The sequence below is a fragment of the Globicephala melas genome, chromosome 8, assembly GCF_963455315.2.
Source record: "Globicephala melas chromosome 8, mGloMel1.2, whole genome shotgun sequence".
Classification (NCBI taxonomy): domain Eukaryota; kingdom Metazoa; phylum Chordata; class Mammalia; order Artiodactyla; family Delphinidae; genus Globicephala; species Globicephala melas.
The window spans coordinates 23,561,846-23,586,710 of record NC_083321.1 but is presented as its reverse complement, the minus strand read 5'-3'; the positions used below and the strand labels follow the sequence as shown (position 1 = coordinate 23,586,710).

The window sequence follows — 24,865 nt, the reverse complement described above, 5'->3', positions numbered from 1 at the left end:
CTTGAAGAAATTCATTCACAACCTTTACTTCTAAATCAGGAAGTTTCAAGAACAATCATAGAGGAGATTGATACAATATTAATTAATGCAATATTTAATCGTCTTGCTTATTCTCTGGTTTCTAAAATTCCAATAAGAAAAAATTATAGAATTTTAAACAAGAAGAAAATAAATGGAGGAAAACTATATTTTTTTCTTTAGTCAGGTTTATTTAATTTTCAGAAAATATACTTTCAAACAATAAAATTACACGATTAGTGACAACTATGACAAAGAGATGAGCACAGCTTATAACTTATAACCACAAAAGAAGAATACTTAGTTCAGTGATTATCATCCAAAACGTGATGACTCAGTGATTATAGATTATAGGGCAATGAAACAAAAGCCAAATTCTGTTTGTCTTGTAGTCCTGTTTTAAAGAACTTTGGTGGGAGAATTCTTATTGCTTCTTGAAAAGTGATATCGATGTTATAAGTCCCATATCTGACTACCTTGACTGGAATTGCTGATGAGATATGGCAGTTTTCTTCATCAAAAGGGAAGTATTTGAGCCAGCTGAAATATAAGATGAAACTCTCCTTAAGGTTATGACTTTACTGTTCTGATTGTTTGGGACATTCTTTGGGGAACTATAGTATTTTGAGTTGCTTCTCACAAAAGAGAGCTGGGTTGGACCAGAAGGCTCTAAAATCATTTGAGAAACGAATAATATACTCTTGACTGAAATGTTAATTCCTTATTCAATCTGGGAGTGAATGGAATGTCCTGCACTTAATGAAATAAAAGTGTTTGATTTAGATCTCTTACCAGTTTAATCTTTCATTCATAACCCACCTTTCCCCTCCTTATTTAAAGAAGTGGGGATAATTGAGAGAAAAACAGTCATAAGGGCATGCAAAGAATGTCTATTGCTCCCTTCCACAAATATTCACTGAACACGCATGTGCCAGACGCTGAGAATAAGCCCTCCCTGAGCAGTATGTGTATCACCTTTGGACCTCAGCTTCTAACAATCACATTATAGGGATCATATTCTTCTTTAACAACAACAACTAACTAGGAGATACAGACTTCCACCAGCTACCTGTCCCCCCCACCTCTAAATCAGGTTTTGCTCATCTTTTCGGTGTGTATAGTAGTAAAAAAAAAAAAAAATACAGTCGGAGACAGGCTGTACTACAGCACAGCTTAAATGACTTACCTGCATTACAATTACCGCGAGGGTAGCTAAGTGAGGGGTGTTTAGGAAAGGAACTTTATAGTTTGAATGCACTTCTAGTATATGATAGGCACTGTGGTAAGCAGTTTACATCCTTTCTCTTAAATTCTACATATTATTCCTATCTGAGCTTAATTTCCTCATCTAAAAAAATGGGATAATACTTCGAAACCCTCTCAGGAGGATTAAATGGGACTTATAGAAAGGAAGGTAATTAATATTTATTGAATAACTACTATGGGTCAAGCCCTGCGGTTTGTTCCTTCACATACTTTATCTCTTTCATTAGCTCCATCTTAAGAAAAAGAGGTTAAGCAGAAGTGACCAAAGCTATTTTTCCCCAGTAGAGGAACCTTCACCAAGAACCCAGAAAACACATATTTACGAAGTGCTTACAATGTGTCAGGCATTTTTCTTGGTTGTAGTGAACAAGACAGAGGTCTGTCTCAAAGAGGTTTGGCATACTCATTCAGAAAATGTTTGGGGCTGAGAGGGGGCAGATAATGGCTCATACAGAAGAAAAATCAGTGGCACTGTTTTGGGCCAAGGTACGTTTCAGATGCCTATTAGACAGCCAACGGGTGAGGCTAGGAGGTGGAGAGATACGTCTGGAATGTAAGGGAGACATCTGGGCTAGAGATAAAACACTGTGAGTCATCAGCACATAGATAGTGTTTGAAGCTATGGTGCTGAATGAGATTTCCTGGGAAAAACGTGTAGCTGGAGAATACCGTTAAGGGCAGAGAGTCCCGAGGCCCTCCAACAATTAGTCATCTGAGAGACGAAAAGTATTCAAGAACCACAGAAGTGACCAATGAGGTAAGTAGAAAATCGCATGAGTTCAGGGTCACGGAAGCCTAGAGAAAAGTTTCAAGGAGGGAGTCATCACCAGTGAAGCTACCTAAAGGTGCATAAAATACAGAGAACTGGCCACTCATTTTGGCAAAAAGCTACCGTAAAGGCGCATAAAATACAGAGAACTTGCCATTCATTTTGCCTTTCACTGAACAGATATTTATTGAGTACCAACTCCGTACTAGATACTGCTCAAGGGACTAGATAACTGCTCAAGGGATAAAAGATAAACAATTAAAAGATAAAACAATTAAAAGATAAACAATTAAATTATAGTATGCTAGTTCATTCTGAGCCCTTTACAGGAAGCGCAAGCAGAGGCGAGCGCTCTGGGTACGGAGAGCGGGGCTGCAATGTCGAATAAGCACAGTCAGGCTCTGGACCGGGAGCTGGCACCTGTCTGTTGTTACATCAAGGAAGGAAGCTTCCCTTTGCTTCTGAACGGCACTCGGTCTCCTTCAATTGACTTGAAGGACACCGGGGTTGGGGGGAGCAGGCGGCGTGTGTGGAGTGGGGAAGGACCCTTACTGGGGCCCTACTTGAAAGATTCAAACTTAGCAAATGGAATCTTGCCTAGAGTGCTGGGAGGGCAAGCCGTCCTCGTTGTGTCGCTGGCAGTCAGAGGAGGATCTAATTCACACAAGGAAGACCTTTAGAAGATAACCGTGGAGCCACACATGGGAAGAGCATCCCAGGGAGAGGGCCCAGCAAGGGCAAAGACTCCGAAGTTATGGAGCATTTAAAAAAATAAAATAAAATAATCAGGGAAGACAGCACAGAAGTGATCTGTGAAGTCCTGAACGAGCAGAGGGAATGAGCGAGGCAGGTGTCTGGAGGAAGAGGTTTAAAGAGGGAAGAACACGTGTGAAAGTGCCCGGAAAGCTGTAAAGACTCGGAATGCCACAGTGGCTGCGGCAGAGTAGGTGAGGAGGAGGGTGACTGAATGAGGCGAGGGGATCGGAGCCTTCATTGTGAGACAGGAAGCCTGGGTTTTGAGCAGAGGAGTGCCATGCAGGCTACTGTGTTGAGCAGACACTGTTGGGACCAGGGATGAGAGTGGGGAGCAAAGGCTGAAGCAGGGAAATTAGTTTAGAGGCAACTGCTATAATTTAGGTGAGAAATGGTGGGCCTTGGGCCAGGTGGTAAGTGAATGCAATGAGAAGTTTAGAGCAGGGGTCCCCAACCCAGGTTCCAGTCCGCAGCCTGTTAGCAACTGGGCCACGCAGCAGGCGGTGAGCGGTGGACAAGTGATGGAAGCGTCATCTGCCACGCCCCATCGCTCGCATTACAGCAGCCTGAACCATCTCCCACACCCCGACCTCCTGCCGCCCCCGTCCGTGGAAAAATTGTCTTCCACAAAACCGGTCCTGGTGCCAAAACTGTTGGGGACCACTGGCTTAGAGACTAGTCTCAATGTTAAAGCTGATGGGATTTGCTGATTAGCTGGATGTAGCCTGTGAAAGAAACCGCCAAGCAGGATGCTAAGATTATCTGCCTGGGTGGCTGGAAGGATGGAGTTAAGGTGGGGAAGACGCCAGGAAACTGGGAATTGTTTTTGGAATTGGGAGATCTACTGCTTAAGGGGAGAGGCTGGCCTCAGTGGAAGTCATGGACAGTTCTTCACGAGAGTATATGCGGGCAGAAGAGGAGGCAAGTTCTTTCTTGGTGGTTTCTATTTTTTTCAGTGACATAGCAGTCAAGGTCATCAGCCAAGCGGGAGTATGCAGGGAGGTGTCTGAAGTTTGAAGAGAGACACAGTTGTCGAGGGGAGGAGGGGAATGAAGAAACCGGGGTAACAAAGTAAAATTCACCAGCAGCATTAAAGGCCCACTTGACCTTGACGTGGTTGTTTCCCTTCATCCATATTAAGGTGCACAGGTATGGGTTTGGAGTCAGAAGAGAGCTGGAATCATCTGTGACTGGCGGTTTGCTGAGTACAATGGAACAAGGAGGAGGGGAAAGACATTTAGAGTCCAAGGAATTCACTCACCTCACTGCCAGGGGTAAGAGAGGAAGTGAAAACAACCACCACTGACAGCTTCAGGGGAAACTGTATCCCCAGGGGAGAGACAGGATTCACTCAGAGCAAAGGAAGCAAAGGAAGCATTCAAAAGGATAAGGATACGGGGGATTTCTTATTCGTGGTAAAGCAGTTTCAGTGGCTGTGATGCCGCTGGATCGGAGCGGGTCAAGGAGCAAGGGAGAGAACAGAAGTTGACAGAAAAGCAGATCACTATTTCAAAAAGCGTTGCTCTAAAGGCGCTGGAGTTAGCTGAAGGGTGGTTGAAGGCAAGGTTTCTGTGTGTATTTTAACGTGAAAAGTATTACAGCATGTTTTTATACCAGTGGAAGAGGGTAAAAAATTAACAATGCAAGAAAGAAATGGGATAAATGTGGGGATCTTTGCAGAAAGCAAAGCCCTTGAGAAGGTCAGCAGACATTGGATCCAAGGCATAAGTGGAAGAACGAACTTAGAATTCGGCAGAAGGAAAGAGGCAAAGAAAGCTGAAGGCAGGAAGGTTGATGGAAACGTGAAATGGGAAGATTTGTTAGTTCTTGGGAATGAATCTACTTATCTCTGAAAGTATGAGGAGGTTACCATCTGAGAAGCGATGTGGGGGAGGAAGATTGGGTATTTGATGTCAGATAAATAGCTGTGAGGAGAAATGGTCACCAGGTAGGGAAAACGAACTAACTAGGGAAGTGTAGTAGGTTTGTTTGACAGCATGGAGTGCCCACCTGAGAGGTGTGGTCATAAATCTGAAGTGAGATCAGTCAACATAGTTGTGTACTTTTTCCCATCAGGCCTGGCTGCTTTGGTACAGGTGCCAAGTAACTGGCTCACAAGGACTGTGGGTTTTGCCAGGTGAGTATGATGCAGGGGGGTAAGATACAAGGGGGTTAGGATGTTTCCAATAAAGTGGTGAAAATGCTGGGCCATCATCTATGCTTCATAAGGAAGGAAGCAAGGATATGAAAGGAGTCATGGACAATGACAAATGGTAAGATCAAGGGACTGGAAGTCTGGATGAGGTTAAAGACTTGCTGGAGTGAAAGAACTGGGGTAAATGAACTCAAATGGTTCAAGACAATAAACCGAGAGGGGGGTGTATGAGGTTATAATTTAGAAGATGGTGTATTAGTTTCTCTCCCAATTAAATAAAAGCATTAACCAAATAAAACCTTAAGATCAAGATGGTGTTGCTTTTGGCTACATTAAAAAAAAACACTTTCTGATTACATCTCTGGGTTGGTCACAGTTTATTTGGCTAGGAGAGTTTGAGTTAATATCACTTGATTTGAATTTTACAACAGATCCCAATATAAGATGAGTGCCCTGGGTTACAATATAGGCAAGCACTACAGCATATAGGGGAAATCTATAAAATTGTTTTGACATCAACATTGAGGGATATATATGTCCTTGACTTTTCATATAAATTTATGATATCAATATTAAAATAAGAAAATGCTCATTCTGTAATTAAGTAGACATTTTCCAATGAATTCTATTATCCTAACAACTTTAAAGAGTAATAGGAATTCTCTGGGAGTATATATAAAAAAAAATTAAAGGAAAATATTTTGCTGTTAAGGGGTTTAGAAATAAACACAAAAAACATTCACTATAAAATTTTTATTCCATTGTATTGCCATTTAAAATACAAGAATAGGGCTTCCCTGGTGGCGCAGTGGTTGGGAGTCCACCTGCCGATGCAGGGGACACGGGTTCATGCCCCGGCCCGGGAAGATCCCACATGCCGCAGAGCGGCTGGGCCTGTGAGCCATGGCCGCTGAGCCTGCGTGTCCGGAGCCTGTGCTCCACAACGGGAGAGGCCACAACAGTAAGAGGCCCACGTACCGCAAAAAAAAAAAAAAAAACAAACCAAAAAAAACAAGAATATAAGCAAATATCATCCAGTTGTCAGAAGATCTGCAGCATTTAGTGACAAATCAATAGCTTCATGGAAATTTTCAATTCATTAAAAAAAATACCTGAGTCATTTAAGTAATAATTAAGATGAGCTTTGTCTCTACGTATAATAAACTTCCACTTGGCTTATACAATTCCATTTTCTCCAACGGGAAGCTGTGTAGGATCCAGTCCTACCTTCTTCATTGATACGGCAACATCAAATAAATAGTCATAACACTCACACCTGTTAAAAAATAAAAGCAAAAAGAACTAAAAGTGTTCAGTGAAAAGAGAGTTCTCCAATCCTAACGATCACATTTTTCCTCTGCATCAAGTTAACCCTGTTCCTAGCAGATTTTTTTTTCTTTCCTCAATTCTAGGCAAGTTTCTCTTAGTCTGTCTCCAACATTATTAAAACACGGAATCATACTGAATCATGCCACCATACTATACACTTCTCAGGAAATAAAAGGGAGTTTAAAATATACTACTTATGTGAATTTAAATTTTTTATTATGTGCCATTTTTTGAAATAAATACAGCAAATCTTAATGCAACTTGGGTTAGCTTTATTCTAGCCCTCAACTCAGAGAACAAGATCTGTATCTCCTTCTTTGTATCAAAGAGCATAGTGCCTTGCCAAATAACAGCTCATCTGAAAAATATTTCTTAACAAAAGAATATATAATACAAATAAAATATCTAGAAATAATTAATGATAAACTATTTAAATTTAAACCAATTTGACCAGTAACACACAAAAAAATCATACTCCGTTTTCAATCATAAAACACATTTCATTCTCTTTTAGAGTGTGGTGACTTGCCCCGGACGTTCTTTGGTTTCGGTTTACACTTACATGCTTTTAGCCTTCTCCCACGTCTCTCCCCAGACATAGACTCCATGCCGTCTGACTAGTACTGCACAGGAGTCTGGGTAATCATTCATTGCTCGGGCCATTCGCTCTTCGAGGTCTTTCTCCTCAGGTGTATTCTCAATAATGGGTACTACTAACATATCATCATATCTATTAAGACAAAACAAGCCATTTGCTTTCCTTTTTAAAACAAATAAAGGCATTCATATATAAAATTTATATTTCTCTCAAATAACAAGTTAGACGTTCTCTTTATATCTGAAAAGCCACTCCAAATTAGGAACAAGATGTTGCATGTTATTCTGTGTATCTTGTATAAACAACTGTATCAAGAGACACCTTGGGAATTTGGCAGGCATTGTTCCAATCCTAAGTATAAGTCGCAGAAATTTGTACAGGATACCAAAACCTAACAAAGAAATTATCAAGATCATACAAGTATTTCCCTGAAGGATAGAGAATCACAGTAGTTTTAACAGGAGATGAGAAATGATAAATTTCAGAATTAGAAGCACAGGAAGGATTAACAATTGAACTACTTATTAAGGCAGGAATTTCCCAACGATACAAAATCATTCTGTTCTATCTCTGCAGGACCCAAAAGTGTCTTGGATAGACAAATAAATAAATGCAGGTGTGGTTTATGGCCCTGGGATAGCAAAAACCTTTTGGAGCTAACTATTAAAGGTATGACAATATTTTCAGAACGTTCTCAAATCTGTGACATTAGAACTTCTTTACCTTATTTTTAGTAAGTACATGTGATGAAATCAGAATATGCATTTTTCATTTTTGTTTCTGCAGTAATATTTAAGCAAATAGCTTGTTACTGGTAAAACTATGTCTATTTGTGAGGTCATTCACAACCAATCAAAACTCAGACATGTTTTCCTTTTAACATGAATTTCTCTTGCCTTGTTAATGTTACATCTGCTTTTCAACTACCTCTGTGATGGCTAAACTTAACCAAAATAAGTTCTATCCATATATTATCAGAAGTTACTACTTTAGGGAAGGTACAGACTGAGTAGCTGTCATGTGATAAAGAACCTGGCCAACCATTATCAGGAACAGTACGAGGTTGCCCATTACTTCACTTAAGTAAAATAGAGGTAATTATAAAATATCCTTAAATGTGGAAGGAATAAATTGCTAGTCCCAAATCTTTCCTAGTATTGGCCAGGAGAACCACAAACTTATATTTTCCTCTACCATATACCGAACAGTCAGAAATATCTCCAGGTGCAAAATAATTCACAGCAAAATAAGACCTGAGGAACAGAGCCAGGGTAGTCCTTTGACCATCAAACAGTATTCTTTTCATTCTACCATAGGCATGTTGCATCCAAAAGGTACAACAATTATAGTTAACATGGTAACCTCCCCCGATAAGAATTAGGCATTTGAAAGTTATTATAGTTTTTTTTAAGATGGACTTAAAAATTTAAAAAGTAGAATAGAAAATGTAAAAACTCCATTCTTTCCTACTCATCCACCTTTTATTGCCCCTTCTTTTGACTGGACACTTAGGATTCTCCCCAAATACTGATGAAGCATCACTGCCCCTGAGCTGTGATAATGACCCTGTTACTGATTTCCCAGCCAGGTTCAAACAGAATTGCAAAAGCATGTCAAAAAACTTTGTACTCTTTAAATTCTGAGACATTCAAAATAATATATAAAGTGTATACATTGTGATGCATAACAAATGACATCTTTTCATTCATGGCATTTGTTTTTCCACAAAATTCCAAAGGCTCTCTATTGTGCTCCGCTCCTCTCCACCGTCTCACACGTTCTTCTGACTTTTTTTTTTTTTTTTTTTTTTTTGCGGTACTTAGGCCTCTCACTGTTGTGGCCTCTCCTGTTGCGGAGCACAGGCTCCGGACGCGCAGGCTCAGCAGCCATGGCTCAGGGGCCCAGCCGCTCCGCGGCATGCGGGATCTTCCCGAACCGGGACACAAACCTGTGTCCCCTGCATCGGCAGGCAGACTCTCAACCACTGCGCCACCAGGGAAGCCCCTTCTGACCTATTTTTATTTCTTCACCAAAGCAATCAAATGCCAATGAAACTGATAGCACACATAATGCCTCTCCTTCAAGACCCAGATATGGGAAAGGCAATATGCGGCTATGCTTTTTTTAGTATGTACACTTTCATAATTTAAATATTTAACTTTTGTAAATAGGTGTTTCCCAGTGCTGAGGAATGCTTTAGGCACACAATAAATATTAACTAAAATCAAGTCCAATTAACTTCTCAGCACACTAGTTTAAACACATACAGTCTATTATGTGCAGTAACAGTAAGATATTGCTGTAAGAACACTTCAGAAAAACTGGCACCCTTTTCCTCTAAACAAGGCAAAGTGGATTCAGCCCCTTTAGGAAATTGGGAAGGGTGAAGGCTCAGGAACAAGAATGCCTGTACATTCAAACAAAATGCCGAGCCTGTCCCTGAGCCCTGGGAACGTGTTTCTTCATGTCACTACTCTAGATTGACGAATAATTGCTACATTTTTGTGGGCTGGTGGGTTTAGCTGATTTTATCCAGAAGGCCTCTATTCTATACTATCTATGCCAGTTTCCACACTGAAAAATTATAAATGTATAGAGATCTACTTAATTAAAATAATTATAAAACTTTTTTAAAAATGAAAATATTCCAGAAATACTACATGAGATCAAAATGAAGCATAAGATTTAGTCAGAGCTGAAACTTCCTGAAGACAAAGTGAAGGTGAGGAGAGCTTGCTCTTGGGGTTCTTCAATAAAGGAACACACTCTTTCCAGCTCTGTAGCTATCTCAGCCAGGATTTTTGCATTTTACTCTGACAAACATTTAATTATTCATGTTGGCAATAATTTACCAAGGCTGGGTTGGGGATGGGGAAAAGGAGGGGAGGCATCTGATTTGTGTCACTGAGAATAGATCTGGAAGTATAATATTAAGGGGGGTACTATCTAACACAGATCTACAACATCTCATTAAATACATAAAAAGATCAGTATCCTGTTTATTACAAGAAGGAGAAATACTGTTCAAATTTTTTTTTTTTTTTTTTTTGCGGTACACGGGCCTCTCACTGTTGTGGCCTCTCCCGTTGTGCAGCACAGGCTCCGGACGCGCAGGCTCAGCAGCCATGGCTCACGGGCCCAGCCGCTCTGCAGCATGTGGGATCTTTCCGGACTGGGGCACGAACCCGTGTCCCCTGCATCAGCAGGTGGACTCTCAACCACTGTGCCACCAGGGAAGCCCTGTTCAAATAATTTAAGCAAAAAATAGGGGAAAATACCTGTAATACCCTCCTGAGATACATTTCTTTATTCCTTTGATCATCTCTTGATGTGTAATTTTAAACTCCCTTCCTGGGAAAAGAAGGGTGGCCATGACAGCAGCTTTAGAGTGGGTATGAATCACAGCACCTGCTCCTGGAGGGGGAAGAATACAGTTATATGCTCAGTGAAAACTAAATTGCACCTTTTAAAGAAAAAAATATATACACATAAACACACACACTTATTTGTATATGGCTCTGGACTCGTTTTTCTTGGCATGGAATAATAAGTTGGCAGCGGGTAGGAGGGGAGAAAGGAAGAGAGGAAAGAGAACTACTGATAGAGAAGTCAGAAAGCACAAGGAAAAAAAATTAAGCTTTATCCAGCATCAGGACAACGCACGATACTTTACACATGCTCAAGAAATATCCTTTACATGGTCTGAAATACAACTATAATGACTGTGGAGATCATAATCATAATACTACCACCACTCAATTAGGGATTCCTATGTGCCAGGCACTGGGCAAATCCCCTTTATAGATGTTATCTCTTCGTATCATCACAACAACCATCTCCCCCATTTAATGGTCAAGGACATGAGGCTCAGAGATGTTAAATAATTTGTCCATGGTTATTTAACTACGTTGTCCAACTAGACAGTAGTTGAAGAACTTGGATTTGAACCCAGTTTAGTCTGTCCCTTAATCATCAAGATATGCTTCATAGTGTAGGCCATATCTTAGTAACATAAGGGGATGGTAGGAATTTTAAGATATAGATGCAAGGGATTTACCTAAAAAAGAATTTGTATGCTATAAAACTCAGTAATGGCTACTTTTGCAATGGGAAGTTTATTTAGCTTTTTGCTAGGAAAGATTCTTCATGCTGTTAGAATCTGTTGCTGAAGTTTCATCCTTTCAGTAGTAGCTGATAATGTCTGGGAACAGCACATGGCATGATTACTAACTCTATATTGATTTTATTCAGGGGCTATACTAAAGCATGGTCCTAATGACTTCATTGCTAAGGCTGAGCCAGTACTTCAGTTATACTTTCCTATTTTTACATTGTCCTCTAGGTTCAACCTTTCCAGGTTGGTTTTCTACCACAATTTCTGGGAATTAAAGTAAGAGTCCTATTTTTATCATAAAGTAAATTTTTCAATCACTCCTACTGAAGTGAAGAAAAGGTCATGATTTTCCCTCATTTGTATTTTGATTAACTTCTACTACAAGTTCCCAGAGATATAACTCTGAACTAAGAGTAGGAATTGGATTGTAAATATAATATTTAGTTGGCTAACTTGACAATCTAGTGGAATCATATTGATCTAGGTTGGAATTCTGGCCCCAATACTCACTGGCTGTTTATTTTGGGAAAATCTTCCCAGAGCCTCTGTCCTCTCATATATAAAATGAGGTAATAATGGACCTCCCACAGAGGCTGATGTGAGGACTGAATGAGTTAACATATTTAAAGTCCTTGCACATAGCAGGTATTCAAGAACTGTGAACTACAACAACAATTGCCATTATTTACAGGAGCCTACTCTGCAAATATTCTTTACGTTGAATACATTTTCTGCCTACCTCTCATTGTGTAAGCATTCATGAAAAGAGGAGTACACTGGCTTTTTTTAAGATTCTTATATGGTGGAGGTCCACTTATGTCCTTTTCATTGATGTCACAAACAAACATGTCTTCAGGCTATTTAGAGGGGGAAAAAGAAAAAAAGAAGGCTTATACAATATCAATTAGAAATGTCCCCTTTCTTGTGTGTGTGTGTGTGTGTATATATATATATATACACACATATACACAATTCCATTTATATATAGTATATATAAACAGTGCTAATATATATACATATTTAACTCATATTTTAAATATTTATATAATTATAGTTTCTCTCTCAAAATTTTTTAGCCATTTTGAAAAATAAAAAAATGTTTTCTACTAATAAAAATCATCTCAAGAAAGTTAAAAAAATCGACCTTTAGAATTTGAAGAAAAAAGTGATATGGAAAATTTAATATGCATGTAATGATGTTGATGTCATTTCATCAACTTAGTTTCTCAGCTTTGCCATGTAATTTCACAACTATATTTCAGAGAGACTATATATAATCATTTTAGAATGGGTGTTATAATTTTTTTCACATTTCATAATATAAGAGGAAAAATACAGAGTAAAATTTTCTTATCCCTTGAGAAACTTAACTGCTACTGAGAAATGTTAATCTCGATGACGTACTTTATTTTTAAAGTTCTAAGGAATTATGTAGATCCACAGGTTTTTCCTAGTAATACATGCGTTATCTCTGACTTGTAACTTTCGTTTACCAGGGTTTATTACAAACTACAATATAAATGTTTTATTAATGAAGCACTATGCCTTAGACAGAATTAAGTATTATGTGCTTGTTTTAACTCTATTCTGGGTTTATTCTAGCATTAATACAGAATGGGTCTTCTCAAAATGTTGATACAAAGTTTTATAACTTTAAATTGAAAGAGCTTTGCCATTATTAAATATGAATCAGTTTGGTCCATTTGAGACCACCAATCTGATTACCCTATTAGCCTGATAAAGATGGTGTTATAATGCTGCAAAGTTAGAATCATTTTTTATTATGACTTAAGATTGCACTATTCGCTTTTGCCCTCTAGAGGCTGAATGAGAATTCAAAACACCTGATTGCAAGCAGGATACTTAACACCTTAAAAAATTTTAATAGTTACTTAACAAATGTTTGTTCATTAGTATTTAAATCATCACAATATAACCTCCCTTCAAAACTAAGATTTCTTTTAATATTAATTCCATTTCACAAAACAATAATCAAGTAGAGAAGAACAGACATTTGGGTTTAAGAAGTATCCCTTTACCATACCTGAATGCGTTCCTTTTGCACTCCTGAAGGAGCAATGTAGATTTCATTGCTGGTAACACAAAATACAGAAATTGGTATTTATTTAACTCTAACGTTCTGCTTTTGCAAAAAGAAAAGTATACCCTTGCAGTCCAATCATTAATGATCTTTATAAATCAAGTCATACAAATAGCTGCTTTATTTAATTAATGGTGTAGGCTGTATAGAAAGAATACCAAATTAATTTTATAATGCTGGTGACACAGTAAAATGTTGATAGTTGCTTTTGTTACATTTTCATATATATTTCTTTATTTCCTTTTATGGTGCAAAATCAATGGTAACCAGGCTTTTATCTGGTTAGGGGAAATACAAATCTGAAAACATAAGTCTTTAGCATCTTTAAGCATGAATAAGCAGAGTTTATCTTACTATACATGGAACACAGTTATTCTAAAGTCCAATCAGGGGAAATATGCTCACTTGGAGTAGATCTCTGCTTGCAAGAAATCAGGGTTAATTTTATTGTTTGAAATGCTCTTATTATAAAACATGACGCTCAGAGACCTCTGCTGGATGGTTTGTTAAATTACAGCATTAATACTGGGCTACTTTTTGGGTGGAACAGTATATGCTTCCTAATTGAAAAACACTTCTATCTTGTGAAAATATTTGGTAACAAAGCCAGAACAATTGCAGAAAGTTAGAAATATAAAAGGCATGGCTACATCTGGAGATCTCTGTGTTACACAGCACATTGTGCTAAGGGAGATGCTATAACAATACCACTTACCACAAAGTGCTTTCAAACTTGCTCTGGAAATTAATCTAAAATCTTCTCTAAATTCTCTCCACCCTCAAAAAAGGTCCTTTGGCTCATGTATCAGTTTCAGTTGCTGCCAGAGGGCGTTAAAGAACTGCCACATAATGCAAATGAAGGAAATACCAGCACCTGCGCGCTCCAGCGTCTGCCACTGAGGCATGGACATAGGGACACTGAATAAATATTAACTGTTTCCCAATGAAAATGAGGATGACTGCCTATATTGAATTGAGCTATCGAAGTTGGGGTTACTAATAAACCTATAGACTAGGAACTTAAAAAAATTTAAGAAAGCACCTTTAAGGATCTACTGGTAAATTAAGGTCTAGAAAATAAATGCCTGATAATGGGAGTGAAATCCAAAGCAGAGTAAGCTTTGTTCAAGCATTCATTTTCACAAAGTACCTATTGCTTTAGAACTTTGTTGCATAAGAAAACCATAAAGTGGCACTCCTCTGGAACCAGTGGGAATGCATAGGGATCATTACTGTTAAAACGGCCCCTTATAAATACCAGGGATCCAAATCTTTTGTCCTCATGTAACATGAAAGAGACTCTAGAATCATGTGTGGTACCTAGTCCAGTCACCTCCGCTGGTAAGTGGACTTGTAGGTCTTCTTGTGTGCGGAGATATTTATGCAGTCCTGGGAACAGACTCAAATAAAGTTCGAAACAGTCTGCTGGTAAATAAACTCCACCTACGAAGTGGGAAAATCCAGGGTTTTTATTCAGTTTGTTCAAATAATTTGGGATGCTAAATGTCTTTTCTTTTTTTTTTTGGCCATGCCACATGGCTTGTGGGATCTTAGCTCCCCGACCAGGGATTGAACCTGTGCCCTCAGCAGTGAAATCGTGGAGTCCTAACCATTGGACCGCTAGGAAATTCCCTGGTATGCTAAACCTATTTTTATTACTGCCTTTATAAAATGGAAATCAGTTTAGACTTTGATCAACTTTGAGTAATTAAAAGATTAGCTAAATAGGTTTTAGAAAAAAGTATACCTACAAAGAAGGAGATACATGGATAAAAATATGAATACAAAGATGACAGAGCCTTTATTTTAGGAGGGAAACATGCCAAAGACTAAAAGTGAAGTATTTACTTGGTACTGTAAGCCACAAACAAAAGCATTTTGAGTTTCAAGGTATTAAGCTTTAGAATTTATTTTCTCCATACTCCCTGCTCTTTCACAATGTGGTAAGCAGGTGAACAAAACACAAGAGTTTATAATACATGTTCAATTTTTATTTACTTAAAAAAAATCCTTTAAACCTTCCTATGATTCAATTATCTTGTCTACAATATAGGTTTATTAATTTTAATTCTAATAGCATACAACAGGATTAGTGTCTCTGACACATAAAAAAATAATGCTGTGAAAGACAGGAAACCAGCCTAAGTACAATGGCTGCTTAGTATCCTGGAATTGCCTTGATTACTGTTATTTTCTTGGTCCTCCATTTCTTCCTTCTGATTTAACTGTTATATGTGTCTTAAGCTATCTTTTTTTTTTTTTTTTTTTTTTTGCAGTACGTGGGCCTCTCACTGCTGTGGCCCCTCCCGCTCCGGAGCACAGGCCCCGGACGCGCAGGTTCAGCGGCCATGGCGCACGGGCCCAGCCACTCCGCGGCACGGACCCGTGTCCCCCGCATCGGCAGGCGGACTCCCAACCACTGCACCACCAGGGAAGCCCAAGCTATCTTTTATTATATACATTTTTGGCACCATACACCAATAGCACAAGCTGAACTGACAGTAGCCAAACCTTGGAATCAGTAAATAATTTCATATTCCCCAAAGGGCTTATTGCTAGAATTATTCTGGAAACACAATCTATTGGGTTTGTGCTTCATTCCAAATTTATTCGCTCTAAGCATCAGATAAAGAAAACCAAACTTTCACTAACATGAGAATAATACTGCTGATAAAATTATTGATATGGGTCTATGAAGTCATTTAAATATTAGGGAGAAAATTCAACATGTTACTACAAATTACCCACTCTACTCTGTAAAGCAAAAATTTAGTAAGATTCCAAATACAGTGCCATAAAACTGTGGCTGTTTTCACCTGTGACCTCCAGGAGGCTCCTCACCAATTAAGAAGCTGAGGAAAAAGCATTTTACAAACACAATGCAACTTCCCTATAAATTGACTGTAGTGCCATAAAGCCAATTAATTTTAAGAGCTGCCAGTGAGTGTTTTAGGGTGACCACACATAATTTTAGTGCATGGTTCTACAAAGAATTTTAGTTTTACAAAGAATATAGTCTTTTATTTCTTTATGATCAAAAATATTCCCTCTTGAGATCTGCAATGGTCCCTTACCTGCATTCTATTTTTAACTTAGCTGTTTTTTTTGAGCCAGTTGGAAAAGTTATTTTAACTCAGTTTGGTAGAAAGCTCTCTTTTGTACATATACAAACTATTTCTGCAAATGCAAAAAAAAAAGCAGTTAACTAAAGGCAATGTTTAGAATATAATTTATTATAAGTAATACAGGTGAGAAACCAAATTACTAGGACTCAACTCCTAAATGAAACAACAAGTGTTGTTATTATAGGACTTTGCTGTGAACAGATCAACTTGAAAGTTTTGGCAAAATAACTTGAAAACCTGCAAAATGCTGATTGACACATTAGCACTGGGTTGATGGTAAGAGAGGACGCACATGACGGATGTCCCATGTATTGATACCATGTGGAACAGAACGTTTCCAGACTGAGAGCCTCCCTACACATGAACTGTGACATTTGTTTACTAAGGGCTCCCCTGTCATTTCCCACAGTTTAATTAATATTTCATGAATTCCTTGGTAATTTGAAGCAGATGAAATTTCAATGGCATCATCTTGTGGTATGCCATAAAATCCCCTTTGTTCAAAATGTTCTGATTACATTTTACATTCTGTTCTTTTCTAAACAATTCAACATTACATAAATATTGTAGTAATCCAATTTTGTTAAAGAAAGTGAATTAGGATAAAGAAATAAATCAAGTTACTCAGTTTTAACATTCAGCCTCCATACAATATTATTCCTAAAATATTTCAGGAGCAAATACATTAATCCTGTTCCAGAAACACTTAAGAGAGTGAGATTCCACAACCTCTATTTTCATTGTTAGTAGGTTACTTATTTCTTCACCCTCTTAAAGGAAAGACAGTGAGTAAGTCTAAAGAACAATTAACTACTATTCATTCCTTCTGTTTCAAGGCCAGTACCTCTTGTTTTGTCCTGTGAACAACATGGACCTGCAGGTGCTATGTCCATTAATAATGATACATGCATTTAGAAAGGCATATTGCCTTTTTTTGGACTCAAAAAAAATGTAATTTTTAGCATTTTAGGTGGTTAGTAATCTATATTTAAGTGAGTTTAAAATATGTATCTGAACCTTTGAAACAAATCCTGTCTATCCCGAGGGGACCCTTGGTAGTTCCAGACATATGAACATACCCAGCAACATGTTATTTAACTTTGGTACTCCATGGACTGGGGACCAAATTATTCTGATTAGAAATTATGGTTCTTAAATCCTTAGATATTTATTATATCTGCAACATCTGCACAATTATTCCATTCAGTTATGCAAATACCTATTTCTCTATTTAGAAACTAAATACCTTCAGTATCATAAAACTGATCATTGGTTGTTCTTTGTACGTAATACATGTTAGGCTCTCTGTGGTCTACTTATATGGAGAATTCTCAGAAATGAAATCAGCCAGAAACTTACCCGTGCTTCAAGCTGATTCCTCCTCCAGTCCCAGTGACCCAGCCCAAATGGTAAAACTGTTTGCAGAGCTCTGGGATCAGGTATTTTGGATGTTCCTTGTCCTTAAAAAGAAGATAATGATTTCTAAAATAGACATTATTTTATCAAATGACTATTCTAGATGATATCTCTATTAAGAAACCAATTTAAGGAAGTTTAAGAAAATCTACCATAGAGAGGTACAGGGAGGGAGAAAATTATTACAAAATATATTTTGTTTTTAATGTTTGGAATGTGGATCTACTATATTATTTTGCAACCAGGAATTATTCACGGCCATACAGTCTAATATTATGGAACAGGTTGCAAGAACAAGGTGGAGAAATGCCCAGATTATATTACAAAGTATCTACTGAAATGGCTGAAATAAAATAGGATCTAGTGCTGAAAGGGACATGCTTCAGTCTGTCCAGAAAATTTCTTTACACATAACATCTTATTCAATTAAGGCATGATATACATGATATACTATGATAGTTATTTGTTTATTATCTGTGTTGGTTCAATTTTATTTTTATTCTAAAAATGTCCTTTTTTTCATAGCAATTGTATTGTTTTCTCTTATTACAAAAGCAATATATACATATTATGGAATTATAAAGTCAAGAAATAATATAAAAAGCACTCAGAAACAATCATAATTAATACTTTCTAGGCCCAATCCTATGAAGATATATGTTGGGATAAACACTGAGCCTTATTTATTTATTTATTTATTTATTTATACTGAGGTATAATTGACATAGAACATTATATTAGTTTCAGGTGTACAATATAATGATTCCATATTTGTATAAATGGTGAAATGATCAGTACGATAAATCTAGTTGAAATAAGAGCCTTACTTTTAAATGTCTAATGATTACCTCTTTAGAAAACAAAACAAGGCGTTTCCTCCTCTGTTTTAAAGCTAAAATTAATGGAAACAAAAACTATAATAAAGAAATACAATGAATTCCATTTTGGCAGTATAATATACAACCTTACCTTGAAAACAAGTAAAACTGCTGAATAAGTCATTCAAAAAATATTTCAAAATATACTGCTGAGCTGGCAAGAAAATAAGGTTTCACAGCCATAAAAGAAACAAGAGTGAGTCTACCTGGGAGGGAAGTGAGATCCAAAGCCCTAATTTCCCTGAAGGTATTTGCAAATCTCTGGTGACCTCTTCAATTTTGATAGCTATGCCTGTCACTAGAAACACAAGATAAAGCCTTGGGTGTGCTCAGAATAGGGCATCTAATAGAAAATCCCTACATACACATGGGACCCCAAGGGGCTATACCCTCCAGGTGAAAGTGAACAAGAAGTAGTCACACTGTGCAGAGAAGCACAGCTAGCAAACCTGCATATATAAATCTTGGCACTGGGTAAAGGGGAAAAAAACATCTTTGAGTCCAAAGAGGGATTATTATTGAACAGACTAAATTTTCAGCTATTTAATTGGATTTCTGAAATTATGGTATTTTCCCAAATTCATTGTTAATATTTTACATACACATTTTATTTTAGATAAATACTACGAATGATCATTTGATGGAGTAGACTTAAATATATAAAATTAAAAACATGGGAATGTTGACATTTTTTAAAAGTTCTGATTGAACACAGGCTTAGGAGTTAATGGACACAAAGGCAAATCTATATTACACCATTTATTGCCTACGTGACCTTGGGCCTCAGTTTACTCATCCATTAAATAAGAACATTATGAGGATTAAAATGAGATATAATGGATACAAAGCATGAAGCACAATGTGTGACACAGTCAACATTCGTTTCCTTCCCATTTTAACAAGTTAAAAATTCCTGAATTAAAATTAAAGTTATATTGGTCTTTCTTACATCTTTCCTTATGAAATCTAGCCAAAATTACCCATGCCCTGTATAATTTGCTATTTCCTTTTTTAGGGATATAAGTGATATTTTAATTACATATTAAATTACAGCTAATGAGAAGACTCCTGCAGTTTTCCAATCCTTAACCATCAACTTGCAGGGCACGTTGCAAACATTATAGAAAACAGTCTGTTATTAAGGGCCTCCCCTTTCCCTTTTGTCTTTCCAGTACTGAGGTATTAGAACAATTGGCCTGCTTCATGCTACAGGAATAACAATGGTAAGGCAGCTGTTGTTAATAAAATTTCATTCAATCGCTCAAACCCACAAAATTACAATTTCAAGAAAAATAATCACTTAGCAGCAGGAACCAACAGAGATATTTAGTAAAAATGCAGTCATTTAAGTTATCCAGAATAATAAGAAAAGTAAAAATTAAAATATGTATTTTAATAAGAATTCACAAGAAAGAAAAGGTTTAATTAGTATTTAGCTCTTCCCTGAATGTCAATATTACTTGCCTGTTATTGTTAGGTCTGTTAGAATAAGAATTTTGAAAGACATATCTAAAGATGGATTACAATCAACTTCTTACAGTAGAGGTTCCATACAGTGAGGAAGAAACATTTAACAGTATTTTGTATATACTTTCAAAACACTAAAGCCTAAACAGTTTTTGAATCAATACTTCATTTCCCCAATTTTTCAATCTAGTTATTTTAAGGAAATCAGCCTCGAATGTCACTGAGATACCTGCTCACAGCCAACAATGGCTCTAATCCCTTCCCCCACCTTTTCTTTCAATTTAAGCATAATAGAGGCATTATTCCTCAGATAGAGGTTTTCTCAAGGGACTCTTAACAAACATAAAATGAACACGTGTCAAATGTATTTAGCCCATCAATTAAATGAGGGAACCAAAAAGATGATACAACGGTGTCCAAAGAGAATTCAAAACACACACACATAAAAATAATCAGGAATCCTGGATTTACAAATAAATGATATAGAAAAACTGGACAATATCCGCTGAAGCAATAAGTTGAATCTCTATAAGACAACTTGCCTTTCTATGAAAAATAATCATCTGCATTACTGTCAGCATTCTACAATTCATAGACCTGTAAAATAGCGTAAAGATAGCCCCAAGACACCTAGTGGTCTTTTTTGATCATTTCAGTCTTGCAGAATTTTTCCTCGCACTGGCCTAAGAATGGACTGTATACAGGCACAGTCAAAGTGTCAGCATTTTCTCTGTCTCTGGTCTTTGTTTCCTTCTGCACTTCTGATTCATTCTCCTCGTTGCATACTGGTTTTCTTTGCAACTTCACCTCCACTCAAAGCCCTATTTCTCCCTCCTACCTTCACTACACTTAAAAACTCTTCTTACGGGGCCTCCCTGGTGGCGCAGTGGTTGAGAGTCGGCCTGCCGAGGCAGGGGACACGGGTTCGTGCCCCGGTCCGGGAAGATCCCACATGCCTTGGAATGGCTAGGCCTGTGAGCCATGGCCGCTGAGCCTGCGCGTCCGGAGCCTGTGCTCCGCAACGGGAGAGGCCACAACAGTGAGAGGCACGCGTACCACAAAAAACACAAAAAACAAAAACTCTTCTTACCAGTTAAGCACTGACTAGAAATCAGAAGACAAGGAGGCTGGCTTTAGCTTTGACCCCCACTACAGCGAGTCTGTGACCCTTTCTGGCTATCAGTGTCCTTATTTTAATAATCTGGATCAGTGATTCTTAGACTTCTGAATTTCAAGACCGGTAGTTTTTGTTGCTGCTTTTAAAATTTTAGGGACTGACATAAGGTTACCAGTTAATGACATTGGTTATATTTAACCATCCATTATCACATTTTTCAAAAAGGAAAGTGTATTTTTAACATAAAAAAAGTAGAAGGATAATGTTGGAATGAAACATAGTCCTTTAAATGAATGCAATTAATTTTGTGAAATTCACTTTACCATCGTCCTTATTTTTCTTATTTTGTAAGAATTGAGTAAAAGCTCTCACGGACACATATTTGGGGAGGATTAAAGTTATCTTTTCCTATTTGGTCTCCTTGCCTACAATTTCTCCTTTTTCTTCTTCTCCGGCTTACCCTTCACTCTATTATTAGTACAAAAATAATAACACTACTTTGATCACTGAACTCCCTTCCTCAAACCATTTAATGTTCAAATATCACCCCCTGGGTCTCTTATTTAAGTCCATCTGCTTTCTTGCTCCAATTTAACTTTTCACATATTTTCTTTCACTTTTTTACATACATCTCTCAGTTCTAGTCAACCTAGTTGTGGTAATCAACCTCCAGGATGGCTCTCCCTGCTTCCTGGTATTCACATCCTCATGTAGAGTTCCATCCCACATTGTACCAGGCTGGTCTGTGTGAAGACAGACTAAGATGTGACAGTATGTCACTTCTGATGGCAGGTTACTAAAGCCTACAGCTTCTGTCTTGGTTGCTCTCTCTTGGATCACCTGCTCTGGGGGAATCCAGCTGCCATGTTGTAAGGGTACTCAGCCTACGCAGAAGGCCATAGAGTGAAGAACTGAGGCCTCCAGCCAATAAAATGTGAGGAACAGAGGCCTGCCAATAACTTTGTGAGCTTGGAAGCAGATCCCAGCTGCAGTCAAGCTTTGAGATACCTGAAGCTCCAGCTGACAGCTTGACTGCCAACTCATGAGAAACCCTGAGCCAGAACCCTGAGCTAAACTCTCCTGGATTCCTAATCATCAGAAACTGTGTGAGACAATGATTGTGCATTAAGTCTAAGTTTTGGGATACTAGCTGTGCAGCAATAGATGACTAAGACACATTTTCTTGCCAGCCAAGAATACATCTTTTTCTCTTTGCACTGTTATTGCTCATGCTGGATCTCCAATTATCCCACCTCTAGCTGTCAAACTCTTGCTTGTCAGCCTTTACACCAGGCTTCCTACCCACTTCCCCTATGATTCCTTCTCTCATCTTCTCCGCAGGAAGTGATACTTCCTCAAACTCTGTGCCATGGCATTTGCTCTGTGTACCTTTTTTTGGTATCTATTATATAGCCCTCTCATTCATTCATTCAACAAACCTTTACTGAAGGCCCTGAATAAATAAATACGAGTAAGAGAAAATCCTTACCCTTGAGGGCTCAAACTCTAGTAAAGAAGTTAACAGCTGTGAAACGACAAAGCAATATATAAAACAAGATGGTCCAGGGCATTATGGGAACAGAAGCTACTGGTGGGAGGGGGCAGGAGTTGGGAAAAGCTTCATAGATCAAGGGATGCTGAGCTAAGTTTTAATGAAGGATGGCCAAGTATGCAGGTAGGTGAAGAGGAGAAAGGGCATTTCAGTCAGAGGGAACTCTGAGTAGTTGGAACCAGAATTAGGTTCTATGGGATGGAGGGGGGAGGGAAAAAGACTGTAAGGACCTTTCCTCTAAGGACCAACCATCTATGCTATAGATGGCTGATAACTGCTGAGTAGTTTTAAGTAGATAGGATGATGATAGGATCATACTTTGTTTTTGAAACGTATCTACAGTGGCAATAAAGAGAAGAGGCTGAAGCATGACAACCAAGGAAGCAAAAGACCAGACCAGAAGAAGGATGTGGAAATAATTTCAAACTGAAATTGTAAGGTGGTGATGGTGGAGATGGATTTGGAAGATAATTAAGAAGTTAAAAAGAAAGGGTGGGCTTTGGGTGAGAAGACTGAAAAAAAGGAAGGCTTAGAGGAATTCTAAGTTTCAGTTGGCTGAGTAGCTAAGTGGGTAGTGATACCAGTCATAAGTATTCCTTGAGTGTCTATGTACCAAGCACTTCCTGGGAATTCAGCCATGAACAAGACAAAGTCTCTGCACTAAAGGAGTTTATACTCTAGGGGGTAGTTTAAAAAAAAACGATGTCGACTGAAAAAAAATGCACAATGTGACAGTTAAGTTTAATTGGGGGCAAAATAACCCGGGAGGGAGCCTCTCAGCTCATAGGAACTGCTCCAAAGCGGTGGGGTGGGGGGGAGGTCAGTAGAGACGTGATTTTAGTGAAGGGGGGTTACATGGAATCAAGCACAGTGAGAGGCCCGCGTACCGCAAAAAAAAAAAAAAAAAAAAAAAAGTAACTATCTGAAGTCCTGTTCTTCCTCGAACATCTCATTCCTACCTCCTCTCTGAACTCCTTTCAGGGTGTGTTGAAGGTCAACCACTCCAGTAGATAGTGACCTAAACCTTGCAGAGGCAGACAGTGTACGACAATTTTAGTTGGCAGTGAAAAGAGGAAAAAATAAATAAGCTGTAATAAGTGGGAAAAAGGAAACAAGGGACTTTGCTAATCTGTGTTAAGCCACTTATTTGCACAAGATAGTGGTTGACAAGTATTTCCCAATAAAATATGTCATGTTACTACTTTTTAATTGGGGCGTTCAGCCCCGAAAGAGAATAACAGGAGGAATAAGGACTTTCCCTGTATCTTAAGCAAGGCTTCTCACATTGTAATTGTTTATTCGTCTAGCTCTCCTCCAAACCCCAGGCCATGGTCTTAATCACCACCCTGAGCACGTGGGTGTTCCATAAAATGCTTAGTGCGCAGAAGTGAATGAAAAGTTATGAGCAGCCTGAGGGTGGATTTTCCTTTGACTTCTGCTTAAGGAAAAATCCTTTTCACGATCATCCCATAATCAATCTAAACCGAGACAGGCAAAGAGCAACTGTGCAGATAAAAAGTGCCGGCTACAGTCCGCAGATCTGGCTCGGAGTACGTTTCCGAGTATCTACTGGGCGGCAAACGTCGGGCTGGTCGCCAGGGCGCAGAAAAGAAGCTCGAGAGCACAGTCTTAGCTTCATTTCCACTCCAGAGCTTCACGTTTCCCAGCTTGGTCTGTCTTCATGTTAAGTTGTTTTGAAACACACACGAAAGACGCCCGACGCTCTCCTCCGTTATTTTTCCCTTTTCAACGTTTGGTGCCCAACCCCCGCCATCCAAGAATCCCATCGCTGGAAGGAGGCCCGCCTCGGGGTCCGGGGCCTCAGGTCTGCACGAGGCACGGAAGCGGCGGCGCGCACGGGTCGCGTCCGAAACGGCCTGAAGCCCCACCCGACCTGCACCCCGCTTCCGCCGTCGCGCAGCGCCGGCGCCTCGCCTCCTGGGAATACAGTGCCCCGCCCCTACCTGCGCGCGACACTGCAGTGAGCAACAGTCTCCCTCCGGAGCGTGACAGCTAGACATGGCCCGGACGAGGGGTACCCGCGCCCTCCAACCTCACAGCTTTGCTTCTGGCGCTCCGCCTGGGTTGACGCGGCAATGGCCGAACTGCAATCAGGCGGCCCTGAGGGCACCCTGGGGGCGGGGCGGACAAGGCGAAAGGCGGGTCTGGGAGGGCCTCGCTGCCTGGAGACCCAACCGCGGAGCCGC

General features: G+C 38.9%; 1 protein-coding gene across 2 annotated transcripts; it reads right to left on the bottom strand.

Moving 5' to 3' along the window:
* Positions 1-206: 206 nt before the first annotated feature.
* On the bottom strand, positions 207-24,779 carry APIP (APAF1 interacting protein). 2 transcript variants are annotated; one of them, XM_030864730.3, is made up of 7 exons: positions 24,623-24,779; positions 17,588-17,688; positions 13,047-13,095; positions 11,742-11,859; positions 10,167-10,302; positions 6,853-7,020; positions 568-6,237 (listed from the first exon to the last, which is right to left on the bottom strand). In XM_030864730.3, exons 1-7 carry the CDS (start codon positions 24,677-24,679, stop codon positions 6,138-6,140), a joined length of 729 nt encoding a protein of 242 aa, XP_030720590.1. In that variant the 5' UTR covers positions 24,680-24,779; the 3' UTR covers positions 568-6,137. The 2 variants fall into 2 exon arrangements, with proteins under 2 accessions (XP_060159346.1, XP_030720590.1); XM_060303363.1 differs by lacking the exons at positions 568-6,237; positions 6,853-7,020 and adding an exon at positions 207-558.
* Between the last annotated feature and the right edge of the window lie 86 nt (positions 24,780-24,865).